We start from the raw sequence: 21,293 nt of genomic DNA on the forward strand, positions 1-21,293 counted from the left end.
CTGAAATTTTGGGGCGCTCCTCCATTGTAACTTCAAGCCCCCCCCCCTCCAAGTCCCCTAGGATGAAAACCCTGGCTACGCCGATGCCTCTTTGGCGTTCCATATGACCCGGAGGGATCGCAATTGTTGTGCCCGACGCTCACCGATACAAAATAGTAATTTGCCACGGCGAGATAGTAACTCGCCGCGGCGAGATAGGAACTAATTTTTTCTTAATTTCTTTTGGCCCTTCTACGCTTCCGTACTTAACAACTAACCGGATGAAGTTTTAGTAGATCGAGGACACAAGGAAAATGTTTCAGCACACACCAGAATAATTTACTTAACACTATAACTTTAAAACACTAACATTTTACTTAAAGTTTTAAATTGACTGATATAAGACGAATTCAATATGTATTGACGAATATTCTTCACCAAGTACTAAATAGGTTGACCAAACGTTGAAATTGAATGATAAATGACTAAATTGGTTTTACTAAAAGAATGTTAAAAAGGGGCCATCGGAATGAAAAACGTTTTAAAAAAAGGCCGGGAAAACCTGTATTATACTTTTTTTCCTATTTACCGCTTATATCACACAAACTTCATATAGTGATAGTTTAATTTCGTCCCCGAACACCGTCGAGCTCAATTCTCAATTTCAATTATAAAAAGCCACCATTGGATGGCATGCAATATCATTCAAATGTTTCGAGGGATTCTAAGTCATCCCCTAATTTCGGTAAATGTGTCTCATGTGGCGATCGGCGTTAAATTCAAAAAGCAAATCCGTTTTTGGTCATTCATTTTGACGCTTTGGTCAAGTGAACAAAATGGGAGGAATTCCTCCGGTTTCTAAAACTGTCCTAAGTTTACCGAATGCATTTTGTCGACATTCTCGGATAGTGCCCGGGCACAGAGCTTGAAAGTTGGCCCCTATACCAACGCGCTTCCGGACCCCTCAAATATGAAAGTTAGCTTGGTAAAATTGGTACTATAGCATCTCAAGTTATGGAAACTGGAAAATCGCATGACGTGGAAGAGAAATATCGTGCCAAAAATTGACCTCCAACTTCTGAAAATCTAAAATGCATGTGGACTAGTCGAACTTAGAGCACTCGTACAAAGACGAGTCATTGGATACAACTTAAATGTAAGATTAAAATGTCTTTTGGGACACACACTTTTTTGATAAACTTGAAGGACTAAAGGTCATATACACATAACAAATCTAAACCGATCGTTGTTAAGAACTGTATTCAAGCAAGCCTGACTAAATCTAGAATCCATACATATTAGAATATTTACATTTTATTTCATGTTTAAGTAATTATTGTACTTTCATTTTATAGCCAGTTCAAAACAATTCATTATCACTTATTGTTAACATCAGTCATGCATGTGCACGCCTAAAAACTCTGATTTTGTATCTAAATATAATTAATTTTATCTCTGAATACAATGAAGGAATTGAAAATAAGCATAAAGTTATTAAAACACGATTGAGAATGAGTGAGACTGCACAGCAACGGATGGGTTAATAACAATGCAATCTGCTGCCCTCAAGCGGCCGATTGGTCCCTACTCGACTGGAGTTATCGTGTTCACAGTGGAGGAGACAGTTGGAACGTCAAGTCCTTCCATGTCTTTCAGCTTGTCCGAGACCCTTTTCCTCATTTTAAGTTTGCCGCATGTGGTCACTATCAGGTCGAAGATCATCTCCACGATTTCGAAGAGGGTCAGGATGGAGAAGCCCATCCAGAACCCTACCTGACCCCCTAGGTCGCTGATCAGGTTCTCAGACTGAAAGGCAGACGTAAAACAGACGTAATTCTAATGGAGAACCAATGTGGCAGGGTTGGGCCAGAGGGTTAGTTGGAAAGTGGAGTGTGCAGAACAAATGGCCAGATTTTTGCCTGGTATTAAATGTATCTCTACATTCAGAAACCTTTACTGGAGGAAACACACTTGAAGAGACACAACATTGTAGCAAAATAAAATGGGTAAAACTGGATGGAAAGCAGGAAGGAAAATTTATTACAGAGATAAGTAATCATTATGACTCCCTTTCCGTTTCAGAGATTCCAAAATGGCTCATTTAATTAGCTATTCTAATAATAAGCCTGGATTTTGAAGTAAAGTGCATGCTTCTGCTCGCCCCAACATCATAGCATGTCGGAGTGAGTGGGTGGATAGTACGCATTTACTACTGCTACCCTTCCCATCAAAAAAAGATCTCGCTCCCCCCCAAATAAATAATAACAAACCTTTCAGACACTGGTAATAAATAATTATGACATTTGAGTTTCTGTTTTCGGTATTAGTCAAGCATTTAGTACGCAAGAGTGAACCTTACTATACCGTGCACGATTTCAAACGTAGGGCTATGCGTACCCCAGTGTCCCTGTACCTAAAATACACTCTCTAGACTATATTGTTACCTAAACTCATCCCTCTAGATATCTCAAAAGAATAGCCAACTGTTTACCTCTAAACATTGTATTATAAAGCATAAACAACTAATCTAATAACTTTTCCAATCCCTTTGTTTAAAACACCCTGTCCTATAGCGATTTGTTTCCGCATTTTAAAAGCAAATCTGATCTCGATATATGTATTTAGGCACCAAATATCTTATTGAAAAAAAGATAGAGATATTTGTCCTGGTTACCGAGACAGAGACCCTCCGCTTAAAAATATAATAAGATAGACTAAACAAATCCCCGGATTTAGTTTAACAATCGGTTTCATAATTATACTTACGCCGTATTCAGGTGTTTGGAAGATGTGTTGATACTGTAGGCTGGACATGAAGACGTTCAGCTTCACTAAGTTTTTGCTAAAATTTCCAGATAAAATAATCGTTCACGCTCAGTTAAGATTTTCAAATGACTTTTTGGAATGCTAGACAAACTTCTTCTTTTTTTTTTTACACAGAAACACGTTATGTTGTAATTGGAACTTCCTACGTTTGTGGCTGGATCCTTCGAAATAAATCTTTAGACACAATTTGTGTTTCATTTTCGTTGCTCCACACGTCGTTTGTGTCGTTATGTCATATTATACCAGGTTACCTTTAGGCCAAAAAAAAAAGTCTCCGGTTTCTGGTATGGAGCTTGCCCAAAAAGTGGTGTGGCGACGCGGCTTTTTATTTTTACCTGATTTTTTTGCTTTAAATGTCGACTGATGACTGCAAATGGTGCCCGACTAAACTGAGTGCAAATATATGGGAGTCCAGAGAGGCCACATAAAGCTTATTCTCGACCATAACCCAATCTAAAAACACGTTAAAATTGTACAGCAGCAGGATTCCAGTCAAACCAGTGAGTTTGGCGGTTTTCAGACATCATCTTTCGTTGAAAAAAAAACTTTTTCATTTTACCGACGCGCATGGCTACGGCGACGCGCGCGCATACCAGAAACCGGAGACTTTGGGGGGGGGGGGGGCCTTACTATGCAGTTTTTGTTTGGGTCTTTTAAAAATTTTCTTAGGGTCACAATTCTGGGGTTGTAAGGTATTTCACTGGAAAACCATTCAGTAAGACATTTTTATTGATTTGGATTTGACTTGATCTGATTTGACAAGGGTGTCGAAAGTCAATCGAGTTCTCAATATTTACAGACATTTTGTGCAATTGAAGATTGTGGTTTTCTTTTATTTGGTTAACAATACGTGAATCAACATATTCGTTCCCCCATGACGCTGTATACTCACCTAACAAAGTTTTCGTCGTTTTCAAGATCGTACGAAAACCTCGGGGATATGTTTTTGACAGCTGCCTCCATTAGAGGCTAAAACGGAAATATTGAAATCAATAAGAGTTCATGAAATAACTTTTAGTTTATGCTTATACACGTCTACCCACAGGAACGCCACTCAATGGATCCTTTTAGTAATAAATGTATAATTATGCACGCATGCGCATAAATTGTCTCTATAGTCCGAAGTACCATTGGTCCGACGTCCCATTGGTCCGAAGTCCCATTGGTCCGACGTCCCATTGGTCCGACGTCCCGTTGGTTCGAGTCCCATTGGTCTGACAAAACATAATAATCCTAAACCTATTCCTATGAGGCGTTGGACCAATATGGGACTTCGGACCAATATGGGACTTCGGACCAATGGGACGTCGGACCAATGGTACTTCGGACTATAGAGACATCCCCATCCTAAATGCGGGTCGAGGTAAGTTTAATGCTGCATTTGCGAAAACAGGCTCAGTAACCCGTTTAGTACGAGTAAGAAGTAGAGTTACGTTTGTGATGGACAAACGTGTGGTGTTAACATTTCTAACACTAGTTCGCTGTCTGTTTTCAATATGAGGGAAGCTGGTCTGTGTCTTCGAGCTCTTAGGATCAGCTACTTAAAGTATTTGAATCATTACTCAAATTCTTTTTTTCTTCTTCGAATTACCTGCACTTATTTACAAATTTCCGGTAGAGGGCGCCCTTATGGGCGAAAGCCGTCACCAACTTTCTTGATCTTTACCCAAAGTTTTGTCGACTTGTTACCGTTACCCAAGTACCATAAATAGTTTCACAGAGTCCAGCCCCAATTATCTTCACATTCCACACTTTCGATTGATATGCATGTAGTTAGGTTTTTGAAATAAAATTCTCAATTATTAATAATTCATTATGCGTGACGTTGTACCTGGTAGTTGTCATTCGGCCATAGCGCAGTCGATACTGTTTCTTCAAACACATCCTCCCTATAAAAAACCCAAACATTCAACCTCATTTTAACAACTTCCAACCTTTAAAGACGAAGGTATAATATCAATCGTTGCAAGACGTTACATATAGACGTTAAATGCCCTAATTTTTACGTGTCACACCCGTTTTAGATGACTGGCGTTTCAGAGTCGCGCTGAGCCATTATTGGAGCATCCCAAACCAGCCCAACAACATTAGACAAGTTTGTGGAGAGGCGAACTTTCTGTATTATTTTTATTTTATCGAGTCGATCCAAGACTGTCTCGAATGTCGAACTTTTATGGTAGCTAATTTAAATGTCTGGAATGTTTTGGTTCAGCGTGTCTCTGGCACGACAATCTGCGGTGTTAACAGCCTGGATTCGTTTCACTCGCGTGCGCCATGTTTTTTTTTCTCACATTGTTCGGCCTACTTAAAAAGCCGTGTCCGATACGGCTTAAAACAACACACGAGTCTATGGTAGCGACTGCAGCCACTTTGCATAGACTCGTGTGCAATTGCAAGCCGAAGCCAAGTAATTCGGACACAGCCTTAATCGGATAAATCCGGTGTAGCATAAAGTACGGTTTTATGAAATACGGACTCATTGGTGGTATTGCGCATGCTCATGCATAGACAATTAGGAGAGGGACCGGTCATTTGAGAGGGTAAAACAAATAAAAGGGAAAAAGAGTCCGATTTTCATACGAGTCCGATTTTCATATGACACCGGTTCGTTAGTGTGACGTCACCTCCAGCCCATTCTGCACGATTGAAACCGGAAGTTAACGCAGCTCGCGCGTTTGTAGCCAACGGGCGCTAGTAATCAATAATATTTGTGGGCGTGCGTGAATGACGTTTGTACTAACGAACCGGATTAAGACACAATAGTATGCCTAAATGCCAACTGATTGGTCAAAGGACGAAGACGAGCAGAGTATTTCAGCTTTGGATGCCCGGGGGAGGGGGGGGGAGAGGAAATGTAAGACTTTACTATATTGACGTCTGAACCGTTTTACCATTTAAAAATACCTGTTTGTTTGGTGACGCCATCTAAATGCCGCCGGTGTGGGGAAAACTTGGGTTGGACATTATGTAGCACGATATGAGACGGAGGGAGCTAATCTTTTGTGTTGGTCATTGTGTTACCAGAATCTCTGAAATTCTTTTGAGATATCTAAAGGGATGTGTCAGGTAACAATAGTCTAGGGTTTGCATATAGGGTAAAGGGATATTGGGGGTGGTACCCCTTCGTCTCATACCGTGCTGGGGAATAGTGTTGGGGGAGGGAGACAAAGTTGCCCCCTGCTGGATACGGCGCTGACAAAGACGAACGAATAATGGACAACCGCCGGTTCAGACTCGGGATGAAAGCGAGTGCGAACGCTAAAATCGATCGCGAATTTGTGACATCACGGCCAGTTTTTGCAATTCGAAGCCGCAAAATGTGAAAATATTTCAACTGCGGCGAATTCGGCAACGAATGTTACAGGCCTGGCGTTCAAATTTGCTGCGCTTTCTCATTCGCGTCAAAGTGTGCAACGGACTTGCGGCCATTAATATACGACATAATACAAAATGGTTTACGTTTAATTTAAATAAAATGTAACATAATTGTATCTGCTATGATATGGGCTTTAGGCCAAAAAAAAAGTCTCCGGTTTCTGGTATGTGCGCGCGTCGCCGTAGCCATGCGCGTCGGCAAAATGAAAAAGTTTTTTTTCAATGAAAGATGATGTCTGAAAACCGCCAAACTCACTGGTTTGACTGGAATCCTGCTGCTGCACAATTTTAACGTGTTTTTAGATGGGGTTATGATCGAGAATAACCTTTATGTGGCCTCCCTGGTCTCCCATAATATTTGCACTAAGTTTAGTCGGGCACCATTTGCAGTCATCAGCCGACATTTGAAGCAAAAAAAACAGGTAAAAAAAAAAAAAAGCCGCGTCGCCGCACCACTTTTTGGGCAAGCTCCATACCAGAAACCGGAGACTTTTTTTTTTGGCCTTAGTACCTGCATGGTAACTGGCAGTGGCAGTCTAGATTGTTGTAGGCATAGGCTTCGTGTATCCGATTCGCACAGTCCGCTGCAAATGCCAACAAATGATTATTATACTAATAGCCACAACGATTGTAAGCTACATCGTCGGTTGCCGTAATTATCTTCCGTTCGACATCGTCGTTGTCGCAACAGTCATTGTCACCTTAATATCCTTATATGTACGTTCCGATAATCCCAGTTAGTCTTACCAGAAGCCAGTGTCGGATCAAGAGGTGCGGAGGGGGCGTCCTCCCCCGGCAGTGACCGAATTTTGTTAAAATATGGCAATTTTCACTTGAAAGAACCCTTAGCCCTCCACCCCGGCACAGCCTCAGCCACCGTCACTATAAGCTCTCTGGATCCGCCCTTGAAAATGAAAATATCCGTAATCTCTGATGCTCATAATACTGATTATCCCCAGCAATCCCATTTCACATAATAATCCCAATCAGTCAATAGTCCATAATCATCCTTAATACCATTCGACGCTTAATCAATCTCCTTGCCTTAAAGATATCCACTATTATACCCCATCATCGTTTGATAGTCACACTAAATGCAGAACATCTGAATCACCATCAATAAAAACCCCCGTAATCCCCTAATCCTCATTTACCTCTCTTCCCATCAATCAAATATCGCATATAATCCCAACCAGCCAACAATCAATAACATCCTCATTATTTGACGCTTAATCAATCTCCTTGTCATCATGCTGATCCCCAATATTCCATCACCCTCATTGAGCCTCGATCAACCACCTCTCAATTCTGACCATCATGAACATAACATATTCATATCGATTCTTGGTGCTGATGTGAGTGAGAGAATAAGACCTCTTTCCATCCCCCCAATACAGACACAAACTCCCCTTCATTCTCCACTACTCCCGGCCACTCATCTACCCATCTAGTCAATGTTACTTCTAGAAATGTTCGACAATATCCTTACTCAGTGTCATGTTAGACGAATAGCACGGTTTGTGTTCATCGGTGAACCGGTATCTCACGTCGGCGCATTGGCAGGCCTTCAAAATCTCTCGGACCACACAGCTCTTTTCGCATGCCTGGTGTTTAATTTTTAGAATATAATCGAACAAAGTTTTTGTTATACCACCCATATTTTAAGATTGTGACATGTAATTGTTGGACAAGAGTTCGTGTGACACATTTTCAAAAGTCCATGAACGTAGTCCGCAGGTGCATGGGAGTGAATTAATCACCGTTGTTTTTCACCTGGGTACTACACATGATTGTTCGCAAAACTTTCGAACTGAACACACATGGGGCGTAATTTACTTATGATCAAATGCACATTATACACACAACTAAAGAAGATTCGTCTATTTTTAAACACATTGTATAATATAAATTCTATCCATCTTTTCAATCGTATACCAAATTCCTTAAAATAAAAAATGAGAATGGGAAACCCCATATTTTGAATTTTTTTACGTAAATGTAAAATATGAGATATTAATCGAGCGACTAAAAGAAATTTCGATGGACATATTCTGGGGTCCTTTCCTCGATCGACGAGCATTTACTCCAACTAATTCTCTCTTTTTTATGAATAATTGTTATTTTAGTTGGGTGCGAACCTTTTGTTTATGTGCTATACGCAATATGGAAATGAAAAACGCATGAAATGAAATTCGAATGTAATGAATAATTCCATAGAATTCCATAATTGGACAATGAATAGCTACCTTCGAACCAGAGGACACTTACCAACAGGCTGTATTCGACATTCTCATAAAAGTCACTGTAGATGGTACTCGCACCCTTGGAGCAGTTTGTGTAAGGCTCACCGATTCGATCAATACGAACCTAAAAGGGGCAAGAACCTCTCAACTTGTTATCTCTCTGTGTGAGTGATTTCATACAGTTAGTCCTGGCGATAAAGGAGTAAACGGCTAAAATGTGTAAACGCGTGCATTTTACTTACACAAAAACCGCGACTTCTCACGAGAAAACAAACCAGAAGCAAACCCAGTTAAGCTGATGCCAGTCATCTGGGCCATTTTGCTTTGGGCAAGGTGAGGCTCAAGGGCGGATCCAGGGCGGGGGGGGGGGGGGCAAAGGGGGCCATGGCCCCCCCAAAACGATACCAATTTTTTAAAAATCTTTTTATGTGACATCGCAATAAAGGCAGGCAATGAGTACACCATCTTTTCCTCAAAAAAACATTGGTTAAAGTGGTCAGAAATTGCCTCAGATCGCACCACAGAGCATCTAGAATTCAAAAATTTTCGGGGCCCTTAAGTGGGCCCCGAACCCCACGCCGTAATTTTTTTGACCCACTTTTTGGGGTGACCAAAATTTGTTTGGGCCCCCCCAAAAAAATTGTGTTCTGGATCCGCCCTTGGTGAGGCTTATGCAAGTTGAATGCACAAGTGACATGTCGGGGAGTCAGTCAGTCAATCAGTCAGTAAGTCAATGAAACAGGTGCGAAGAGGACTATGCCGGCTAACTGGGCCCAGCAAAGTGAAAGAAAAAAATACGGCCTAGGGGAGTTTAAATCACAAGTCGGACGGTCAGTCAGTCAGTAAGTCAGTCATGACAGTCGGGTGCATGTCACAGCCCGGAGAATGACCCAAATGTTTGTAGCCCTGTACATTTTCATTGGACCGCTTTTGCTTTTTGACGCCAGGCCCATTTACGCGCATGCGTGCATAATTAAGAATTTAGTAAAAAGTTCCATATCATAGACGCTTATGCGCAAGCGGCTATTCCATTGACTACTACTGGGGCCTGTCGCAAGGACCATAAAAAGAATAGGTATAATAGAGGAAATTAAAAGACGATGCCTGTGTCTGTCTGTCGGTGGTGCCTACAGCATGTCTTGCTGACTGAAATCAGGATAGGCCTACCGAAAACTTCATTCACTCATTATCAAACACTAGAGGAGACATTAATGATCAGGAATGGACTGTTACCCCCAATGGCATAACTTAGGGGGTGGGCACGCCATGGGACTCTCGCTGGAGGCCTTTGGCCCTTTGTGTTCCCCGGCTCAGAATTTGGAAACGGCAGAGAAACTATATTGCCCCTTGTATGGAAAATACTGGTGCGGCACTGTGCTTTATTATGCGCCCAATTGAAGAAAAAAAAACATTGAGCGGAACCTTCATATTAACTCGTGCAAAAAAGTACAGTGTTTTGAGTCCATTCACGGCACTAGTCTACAAGACGTGTCATTAATTATACTTTTTTTTGCTACTAAAATCATAAGCAGGATGCAGTCGTCATATATAAAATCAATAGTACAGAAGTCCCGTATCATCTTGGCGAATCAACAAACTTGCATCGTTCGTTCAGGCCGATCAATAAGCTTCTGGGCATGTTTAATTAGACCCATTAGACATTGGTGTCATTAGACCATTAGTGTAATTTACTCGCTTGCCTTGCTAGTAATGGATCAGCCGAGCCCAGCAATTAAAGAGTGTTTAATATTACAGTTAAGAAGGTACAAACATTACAGACATTAACACTAATGGAATGAATCGTCGTATTCCACGCGACTATTAACTTCAAAATAAATGCAAAGAGGTTTTCCGAGAAAACTACACATGCGTGTTTCGATTTCAACTGCTTGCTGCAGATCATCAGAGCAAATTAAGTTCCACTATGCAAGTTTAAACATCCATTGTTCGATAGGCGTAAATCCGGGGGGGGGGAATCCCCCACCTTTTGACCAGGGGGGTGGGCCATTGGACCATCCCCCAGACTTTTGTGGTGAAAAACAAAAATTGCCGATTTTGAGGTTATCTTCAAACTTCTAATAGCCCAAATTGTACTGAGGAGTTCTGAAGAAATAAAATACAACCTGGAGAACAAAAAGTACTAAAGCTTTAAATGCGCCATTTTGATGTGTAGGGTTAAGGGACGTAAGCGTGCAAGTTTGCATAAGGGTGCAGACCAGTAAATCGGTCCGAAATTGCCTGCGCCGGCCAAATCACGATTTGCATGCCCTCAAAATCTTCGGTATTTGAGCATGCTGTGGGCCATGAACTTGAGGGATTGTAAAAAATATGGGTGGAAGCCGTGCACAGGACTAGGAGCTTGCAGTTCTGTGTAATTTGGATGTAATTTGGACCCTAAAAGCGCTCTATTTTGCAATGGAGTGTAGGCATCGTTTTTCAAAATGGCGATGGGCTTCAGGACTATTTTCAGGGGTGATCATCTTCAGATGGAAATTTCTCCTAAAAGTCATCAGTTGACCCCCCGAAAATTGAAAAGAAAATGAAAGATGATGAAATAAGCATTAATTTGATGTGTGTCTCGAACACCTTGGAGAGTTGTGAGTATTTTTCCCGAATTTTTGAAGTGGGAGCATTTACCATTGGGGTCTATGGAAGTTTATTTACTGGTCTGCTACCATAAGAAGCGCATTTGAATCATGAACAGCGCCCCATGGTGTCATGTGGTGTCCAACTCCCCCCCCCCCCAAACACACAGACACATCTTTGTAACACCGGCATTCGTGGACCCCCTATTGTCCCTACTCCTAATTCCTCTGTATTTTTTAGCAACAGCTCTCGTTGGTTTTGTTCACGAATTTCAATCGTGGACTATCGGTCAATCGTGGACCCTCTGTTTGTGCCCTAACCCCTTTGTCCCTAGTCCACGATTGCCGGTGTTTACATACTCACACACACTTTCGGAATTCCACGGCCGGGTACTTTTAGGTTTTTTTGGTCATCCCACTTGCCGACACATATTTATACGCCACAGCAGTGTTCCCATTTTGGCCTGGTATGGCCTCAGACTTGCTTTTGATTTTACTCTATAACCCGGCCGGTCGACCGTCAACAAGTGCACCCAAGCATGGAGCTATAAAACGGAGACAAACAAGCCACCTTGGCATAGATTGGTTGATTTAGGGAAGCATTATAAGCTTAATCCAATCTTAAGTATGGACCAGCCTTTTCAACAGTAATAGACATGTTGTGAGAGAAAGAGTCATCTATTTTTGCAGAGATCCAATCAGCTGAATCAATCGCAACTGAGAAAACAAAACTGATTGATAACTCTTTGTCTTAAAATGATTGGCGATGGCCAAGGACAAAATATAACCCTTTACCGACGTTATTTTTCAAGCCTTTCCTTGAGTTTTCAATGGCACATGCATTACAGGTGGCAGCTTTTCGAGATGACAAGATCAAAATGGCCTGGGTACGAGACGGACTCACCTTCTTCAATGCAATTGAGGTTTCGTAACCAGGACCGACAATAACCCCTTTGTCCTCAGGAAACGGGACCTGGTTTTGTTCTGAGATGAAGACCTTGACTCCAGCTGAGTTCTGTAGACCGGGTACGTATTGTGGCTGATCAATGTAAAGCTCCATAGTAAGTCCTGAGTATGAGTAAGGTTAAAAAAGTCAAGATGAAAAGCACATCATACTGAATAGGGGCACTAGGTCCTGAAATCCTCGAAAGTTTCATGTTTTGGATCGTTTACTTATCCTATTTCAAACATATGGTCGCAAAGGTGGACCCCGAAATTCGTTCACGCACACATAATACAGGATAACACAAAAACGCCCAGTTTTAAAAAGGATAGTTGTGTGGATGTTTATATCTTACTTTTAAATGTTCTTTCAGAATAACATCATTTCGTCCGAAGCACGTTTTGTAGCCCAATTGGGCTGTTCTCCAGTTACCAGACTAAAAAAATGTATCGCATGTTCTCTCAAAATGTAAAGTAGCCACTGAGCTGAAACGTTAGCAATTTTGTTGCTTCAAATGATGAAAATACACAGAGAGGAAATGGTCCTAAAGTGTCTGAAATCTATATTGTCAAGATGTCTTCACTTACCACCAAATGGCCCGGCCTGTGTTACCTTTTGAGCGCGTCTGCCATAAAAGTTAAACGTGTAACAATTGCCGTACAGGTAGTTGTAGAAATGGGTGAAATTCCTATATCATGATTATAAAAGAGAATGTCCAAGCATGAATATACATTATTTTTGAAGGGGTTATATTACATATCAGAACTAAGAGATGCATCTGAAAAGGTGGTTTTGTTTGCATTATCTTGTAATACAGAAAATCATGCTTTTCAATGAGAAACAGTGGTCTAAAATAATAACAGGTTGTTACAACTGATAATGCAATAACCACTGACGGATAACGTATCACCAACCAATAATGTAACAACAATTGACCGATACTGTATCACTAATCAATAATGTAACAAAAATTGACTGATAGTGAAGTACTATGTTACTAAACTTCCAGTAAATTTTTGTTACATCATCGGTTAGGACTGATAATGTAACAAAAATGGAATGATAGTGTATACGTACATTCTACTACATTATCGGTAAATTTTTGTTACATCGGTTAGTGATACAGTGTCGGCCAATTGTTGCTACACTATCGGTTGGCTATACGTCATACGCTGGTTATTACAATTATCAGTTCTAACACAGGCAGTGGCGTAGCCAGGAATTTTTCAGTGGGGGGGGGGGGGCCGCTGGGGGGGGGCTGGAACATTTCATGGGGGGCGTCATGTAGGGGCGTCAATCGCTTCTCAAAAGTGTGGGGGGGGGGAGCGCGAAGCGCGAAGCCCTTACGGCGTGGGGGTTCGGGGCCCGCTTAAGGGCCCCGAAAAAAAATGGATTCTAGATGTTCTGTGGTGTGATCTGAAGCAATTTCTTACCACTTTCCTCCATGCTTTAACTAATATTTTCTTAGCAAAAGATAATTATTTGAACATCGTTTTCGAGGTTGGAGTCATTGAATCAGCTATCGGTATTCTTAGCTATAGGCGTGGGGTTCGGGGCCCGCTTAAGGGCCCGAAAAAAATTGGATTCTCGATGCTCTGTGGTGTGATCTGAGGCAATTTCTTACCACTTTAACCAATAATTATCTTAGCACAAAAGATAATAATTTAAACAAAATTTTCGAGGTTTTCTCAGCTAAAGGCATAAAAAAATTTTTTTGACATTGTTTTCGAAGTTGGAGTCATTTAATCAGCTACCAGAATTCTGAGCTGTTGGCGTGGGATCCGGGCCCGCTTAATCTTTCTAAGCAAAAGATACATTGTAGTACATAATAGGGCCCTGTAAATGAGACACGAGTTCAAAAATCTGGGGGGGGGGGGGGACATTTGATATTGTGTCCCCCACCCTTCAAAAAGTGGGGGAGTCCCCCTGTCCCCCCAGGATTGACGCCCATGGCGTCATGTAGATCAATGATAATTTTTTAGAAACTCAAAATCTCAGGGGGGGGGGACGCCTGGGGGGGGGGGGGGGGGGCGACAAGGTTTCATGGGGGGGGGGCGGTCGCCCCCCACGCCCCCCCCCCGGTGGCTACGCCACTGAACACAGGTGACAGTCGGTCAGTCAGTCGGTCGGCCGGTGAGGTAATAACTTGAGGACATCAGGCTGGCCCTATGGGCCTAGGACCAGGATAAACAGAAAGTCGAGCAACTCACTTTGGCGAGCATGGGTATCCCCTGAACGTGCAGGACAGCATCATATCCGATAGAGGATGCCCAGTAGAGGAACGGTTTGCATAGGGAAGGCTCGACAAGATGTCGATTGACAAGGCTGTAATAGCGAAGCTTGTGTCTATCTCATCATACGTTAAGTCATAGTCCCACGATTGATATTCCTATATGGAAAATATGAAGCAAAAATAGCCCTATGTTTGTAATATTTTCATGAATAATTAATAAATTGTCTCATTTTACAGTCATATTTTTTCTTAATGTCTGAGAAATATCACCTATATCAAATGTTCACCTAAATCGCCCGTGCTAAACGCACGGTGAAAATGACGGAGGAGACATTGTGTGGAACGGTCAATTGGAGACGACACTGCGCGTAGTCATACTTCTACGGCACATTGTCAAAAACGCAAACTATAATTTTGACGAAATATTTTCGAATATCATTTTTCGAAAGGGACTGGTTTAGCCCAAATGGTCGTTTCATCTTTTTTGTTTTTACAATTTCATACAAAATAACACAATTTCAAGAAACTTTGTGGCACGCAAATGCTATTTTATACTGGTTTTCCCTTCGGCATTATCCTCTCGTAGAGCAAGTTCGGGCGCCAATTTTAGTTAACGACAGTTCGACTTTTGGACCGCAGGGCACGGTTCTATCGCTGATAATACCAATAGCCGCGCACATCATAAAGCACACAGGGACCCAGGACCAAGACGTTTTGTTATGACGTTTTGACCAGAGTTCGACTAGAGGCGTTTGCCAACGTGCGCACAATCAACAAGTGGTCGACTAATATTGCCCTCGCCCCAACTTGCTCGTAGCTAATGACCCTAGTGGGGATCCAGGACTTTCCAAAGGGGAGACTGGGGTTTTGATATTCAAGATTTTTAAAGGTTTGAGGCGTTGCAGTCAAAACGAACAAGATTTGCAATATTTAATAAAGCCCGCCCCACACGAGAGCTACGTGCTGAGCAAACAAGTCATTCCAGGCCGTTTGCTAGGCACGGACGCAGCTCACAAATATCCCCGAGCGCGGTGCTTTTTGCTGAGTTTTCTGCCTCGTGAGGCCGTGAGGCAAATATCTGAGCTTGGCCGCACACGATGAGTTTTTCGCCTCACAAGACGAAAGAATTCAAACACGCTACATATTTGTCTCACGGACTCGCGAGGCAAAAAACTCTACGCACACGGGGATATTTTGTGAGCTACGTACGTGCTGAGCAAAGGGCCTCGAATGACTTTTTGCACGTAGCTCTCGTGTGCGGCGGTGACGCTATTTAGCTATTTGGGAACTCAATGAAATTTGGGATTTTTGTCCATTAATTAAGTAAATAATTAACATTGGTCAGAAGGGGAGATGGGGTGGAGTGGTTTAACGACCCCCTTTGGATCCAACCTTGAGCCCTAAACATCCAGAAACCCCCATAATAGTCAGTGGCGAAGGTAGGATTTTGCTGATGGGGAGGCCGTGAGGGGAATGTCTGCACAATCTGACAGACGGCCAGCCAACAAAGCTTACTTTTTGGGATAATCTTTTTTTTGTTACTCCGAGGAGAAGGGATGGCATCAAGCCCCTTATTAAGTACGTCACTGGTTACAATGTACACTGTACCTGGTGTTCCAGGAATCCGTCTATCAAGCCCTGAAGCTGCAAGAATTTGCCGTCGCTTAACACGGCTAACAGAGGAATCCTGTTCAGGTTGCAGAACGTCACGGCGGGGAACGTGGCTTCCGTCTCAAACCCTAGCTCGACGTTCACGTTGACGTTGTACTTGAGGAACCGGACAATCAGTTGGCTGCTCTGACTGAGAAAAAACCCGAAGCCGGCCAGGAACAGACAGGCCCAGACCAGCCGGCGCTTGTGAGTGGCTGCCCTTCCGATGTTGGGAAGACCGTGCGCGCTGATGTTCTCCACGGTGCGAAAAATTCGTGAGGCGTTAACTGGCTGTGCTTGGTCACCCATTGTTCGTGGGTGGTGTGTCCAGCCCCAGATACCTCACAAGAAACTGGGAAAGTATGAAACTATGAAAAGGGAAAGTAATTGATAGAGATGTTCGTACTGTCGCGGGAATGTGTCAATATGATGTATTTAAATTATAGCATTGTGGAAATACAATAGGCCTAAGTAAAGAGCTAGATAACATCAGTTCTATGGTTCTCACCGATTCAGCGCACAGGGTTAACGCATGGCCAACTTCCCATACTCTATGATATGAATTACCTTCTTCGGATGTTAAGTATCGACTCGTGCAGTCATTCTTGCGTTATGATGATTCGCACTGAATACTAATTAACCCCTGCTATAAGCGTCAACTTTGATTGGCTGGCAGTGGTCCACGTGGTTCACCTGTTTGGAAACCGGCGTCCACACATCACAATACACTGGCGGGGGGGGGGGGGGGGGGGTGGGAGGGATGGGATGGGGCCTTACAAAGCCGGAACTACAGTGCCAGCCAGCATCAGTCCTTTCTGTTAATATTTAAACCAGAAAAGAGTGAAACGACTGTGTTTGAATCGATGCTACTCATTCCTCGTGCCTCTATACGAATTCTTGAAATATAAATAGAAAGACAGGGAAAAGGGGGAAATAACGTCCCCTGTCGCCATCAGCCACTTGCCACCACCCCCATAAATTGTTGTTCCGGAACCACCAGTGCATTCTAAGAAGTGCTTTAACTCATTTTAAATGTAAACATCTCAAAAAAGTCCACACTCATTGCAGGGGTCATAATTTGAATCTGATTGTCTTATGATGACGTCATTTATAGACCTTAAGTTTTTGGTATTTTGATTGCTACACCCTGTTTGCTACCAAAGCTTGTGAATCGTTCAAGGAATATGCCCACTCTTTCAATAATGTTAATGAAGTATTGTTACTAGTTTTGATTTTCCTTTTAATAATGCAGGCTTTGCTACGAAATAACCAACAAACAATATCATATCATCTAGAATTGTTGATATAGCTGCCGTATCGACTGCATGCAACCACCCATTTGGATCTCCAGAATACATTGCTATTGATCGTCAATTTTGGCATCAGCGATTGTTTTTAATAGATATTCAGAAAAACAAATTGTGAAAATGCATTTTCCACATTTCCTCAATGCGGAACGGGTCTTTTCCCCCTAAAATCTAATTTAACATAATGACAAACATGTTAAAGAGGTTGTAATTTCAAACCAATCCCCGGGATTGAGTTTCATACCAGCAACATTAATGTACGCATTATGTGCAATGTGTTGGGCAAAGAGAAGTGAAAGCGTCTGCCATTAGAAAATGAAGGAGCACATCCATGTGATTTTAAGTCCGTTTCAAATTTCTATTAATTTGTTAACTGCACTATTTATCTATAGGTAGAAAATAACTTGACAACGTCTGCGGCAAACAGTGCATGCTTATTTGTGTGGTAACTGAAGATTACAGTCTAGATTTGTATATGCGCTAAGCATGTTTGTCAAAGCTTAAGAGACTTTTACTTCTGGGGTCTTAAGCCCAGGTAATTGCTCTGTCTCAGTAGTTAGGCAGTCCAGAAATAAGACATTAAAATAGAAACCACTTCAGTATCCATCTCGTGGAGGATATTTGTTTTGACCATGGTGATGTAACTTACGTCATGCAACCGTTATTGATTGAATGTAATGATAGGCCCTTAAGAAAAGAAAAGGACAACCGGTACACTCGTTTAGGGAACATGGGAATATTTTAGACAAATCTGCACGGTTGAATTGTTTGAGATTTTATCAATTAGCGACAAAAAATATCAAAATGAAAATCTCTCTTTAAGGGGAAAAGTCAGGCCTAGTAAAGCTGGTCCAGAGCGCTCAAAATTATATTCCATAGGTTGAGAATGGCTATTAACTGGAAGCCTATTCTTGCATCTCTGTATACACAATACGCTTTATTCACTTGTCGGCCATATTACATTTAAAGTGAGGTTAAATCTTCAATTTTTGGAACTTGCGAACTGAAATGAAAGTAATGAAATAAAGTTAATTACAATTTAATACCAGTTCTGCTCTAATGAATAATTCAAAATTTGTTATTAAATATACACTAAAGTTTTAAGTCACGTTCAAAAACAAATTGAAAGTGGCGTGGAAGGCACATGAATAGTGACTAGTACCATCCCATTCAACAGTTACAAGGCCTATTTGCACAGACGTGAGTTTGTCGCAACGACTATGTCTCGTGGCAATGTCGTACGCGTACACGTAGACGCGCGTAACAAACAAAATAATACGCAATAATTATGTTTACCCGATTGTTAAAATTTGCGCGACTTGAAGTCGCACAACACAAACGTGTGTGTGTGTAAATAAAATTCTGGGAACACAATCGAAAATGGCTCCGTCGTGAGTAAGGTCTATGGGCCAGACAAAGGCCACGCATTGGCGTTACGGGTAATCCTATAATATACGAGAGCACTGCCCTGTAGCGAGTCTATGAGTCAGCGAGGTTCAAAGAGGACCATGACTTTCTCTGGGACCATGCTGCAAAAAATGTTTAAAATTTATATTTTTATAAAAGGTATGTTCCTGGGCTGGCATAAAATTCATGGGACGATGTTGTAGAAATCTGCTGCAATCGGACTATACAAATAAAAGTCAGTTGACATCCATTCAAGAATGAATATAATGTGTGGTTGATTTATACCACAGTTGTAAGTAATATCTGACGACCAGTAGTTTTGTACTTTCTCATCGTTTGGGTAACTTTGTAATTGGTAGTTTCACAGATCGGTTTTAATGCTAAATGATTATAAGTCGGTTTACTTCGACGCTCCGGATGAAGTAGGCCTATCTATTGTTAACGTTTAATGTGACGTCACTTTCCTTAAATACGCCGACGTGTTTGACAATAATTATGGTGGACTCGTTGTTTATCACCAAGCTTCGGTTCCTCACGGCATCAGCCTAATTGCTGACTCCGTAACAGTTTCAAAGCCTTCAATGCCAAAACCAAATGGGGTTTCTCTTTGAGGGTGGCCTCATATAGGTAATGCTTCCAAAACAGAACATGGAGATATGTTAATTAATCCGGAGTCTCGAAGACGTGCGGGGCGTTCAATTCTCCTGGAGACCAAGCTCGAAACGAACCGAAGTTTAAAAAATCTCGTTTTAATCGGAGTACAAACATTATGGTTTTCTATAGCCAATGATTGCAGTCAGATGGCAAGTTGTGAGTTTATTAAATGTGCATCCGATAACATGTTGCATTGTTGTACTGGCATAATTTAACTTGCGTTGTTATAAACCTTCTGGGTTAACAAAGACATATTTTATGCACTACATTAATTTGCCCATTTGGATACAAGCGGTACGTGTCTTATACTGAAGACGAACTGCCACACAATTGAACGCAAATCACAAGCCCAACCAGAAGCTCAGCATATTGTAGCATCACTCTTTACTATCAGTATCAACATTCTGCCGTAAAACAGCACCACACCCTTCGTTAATCATCATTAATCTTAATACCGTCTGTGTCCACCACTACGTTAAGATATTTGTCTTTTATATATCATTTGTCTTTTATATAAGCATGTATCTTTTATAACAAGCGAACAATAATATGTCTTTAATAAAAATCCATGCATCTGAATATTTAATTCAATAGTCTTCTTTGATTTCAATTCATGTTTTCAGAATTATATCCATTGAAATGCAGTCACCTCTGCTCGGTGATAGTATAGTTGAGTTTCGTAGTCGAGTCCTTTACCGAGTCTGAAGAGGAAACAAAAAAGTGGAAACAAGTGGAAACAAAAGCTGAATTTAAGTCTTTGTGGTTTTGGCTATGGGTAAAAACTGACAGAGAATTCGCAAAGTGACTTGAACTCAAGTCCACAAATCTTTTTGCAACCAGTTGTACTTTTAGGGGTGTGTTTCTATTAACACTCAAAATTCCAGGTACTCACTCAGCTTAGTATTGCTGCTTATATCAGGGGCAGTTCCAGGAATTTTTGCAGGGGGGGGGGTCTCATCAGTATGAAAATCAATGCTGAAATGTAGAAAGGGTTTTTTTTGTCCGAACACTTGGCTCCCTTATTACAGGAAAGTGTACAAATACCCCCATAACACAGCAGGCTCTGTCCGTATTTTGTGCACATGCAGGCGTATTAATACCAATATAATTGTTTTTGGGTGTCAGAGCGGGGGTGTGTGTGTCTGGGTGGGTGGGTGTGTGTGTGTGTGGGGGGGGGGGGGGGGTAGCATTATTTTTTTATGAACTTCTATGGAAAAACAATTTTTTTGACAGAGTTGGGGGGGGGGGGTTTGACCCCCAAACACCCCCCCCGGATCCGCGCGCCTGTAAATGGGCTTCACATTCCTGCCATGCAGCATCGCATTGCAGTGTATTTGGGGACTCTTAAAGGGACTCGACCACGACTCAGGTGTAGATTCACTAGATAAAATCGTCAAAGTTAGTTTCCATTGCGGAAAGAACCGCACCGCTGGCTTGACTCAGAAATACCCCAGGATGTCTCACTTGGGAGTCAGGTTGACGTAGGGGGGTCGGGATGGCAGAGCGGTTGTTTCCCCGGCTTCCATGCATCGCTGTGGCCTGGGTTCGATTCCTGTCATGGTCCACATGTGGATTGGGTTGCCAGTCCCTATTCCGTGGGTTTTCCCCTAGAATCTGGGGTTTTCCTCCCCCTTATACTGTAATTTCTTCTCATATTTCTCTCCCTACGTTTCTTGATGTTTGCGAGCTGCAGTGCCTAGAGTGCTTTAGTGGAATCCTTGGTTTCATTACTAGAAATCATTTACAATAAGAATAACTATAAAGGACCGCTCATAACAAAATATCATTAACTATTATACTGCACTCCTACTGACGTCATTTTTCTCTACTGTAATAAAAAAGCGCTAGCCATAAAGGGCCCATGCAATGTATATTTTTGATGCAAATCTTAAAATGACCTTCGTGTCCCATTCAACCTTATTATCAATTTTCGTTTTCCCATTTCCAAGGGTATTTTGGTGTCTTATTGGCTTTTATGCTAATGCGAATTTCCATATACATGAGCAATTGTGATATCATTTCGGGCAGAAATCTTACAGCTATTTCAGCACATAAGGTTGCTAGAATGCTTGATATTTTGCTGTCGTAAAT

General features: G+C 41.8%; 1 protein-coding gene across 1 annotated transcript; it reads right to left on the reverse strand.

The window, feature by feature from the left end:
* Nucleotides 1–230: 230 nt before the first annotated feature.
* On the reverse strand, nt 231–16,208 carry LOC119742098 (degenerin unc-8-like). Its single transcript, XM_038218122.1, has 11 exons — nt 15,793–16,208; nt 14,162–14,340; nt 12,539–12,639; nt 11,913–12,076; nt 8,449–8,547; nt 7,670–7,784; nt 6,692–6,764; nt 4,637–4,694; nt 3,698–3,774; nt 2,746–2,821; nt 231–1,785 (listed from the first exon to the last, which is right to left on the reverse strand). Exons 1-11 carry the CDS (start codon nt 16,141–16,143, stop codon nt 1,564–1,566), a joined length of 1,515 nt encoding a protein of 504 aa, XP_038074050.1. The 5' UTR covers nt 16,144–16,208; the 3' UTR covers nt 231–1,563.
* Between the last annotated feature and the right edge of the window lie 5,085 nt (nt 16,209–21,293).

This window comes from Patiria miniata, unplaced genomic scaffold, assembly GCF_015706575.1.
Source record: "Patiria miniata isolate m_02_andy unplaced genomic scaffold, ASM1570657v1 HiC_scaffold_5, whole genome shotgun sequence".
Taxonomy (NCBI): domain Eukaryota; kingdom Metazoa; phylum Echinodermata; class Asteroidea; order Valvatida; family Asterinidae; genus Patiria; species Patiria miniata.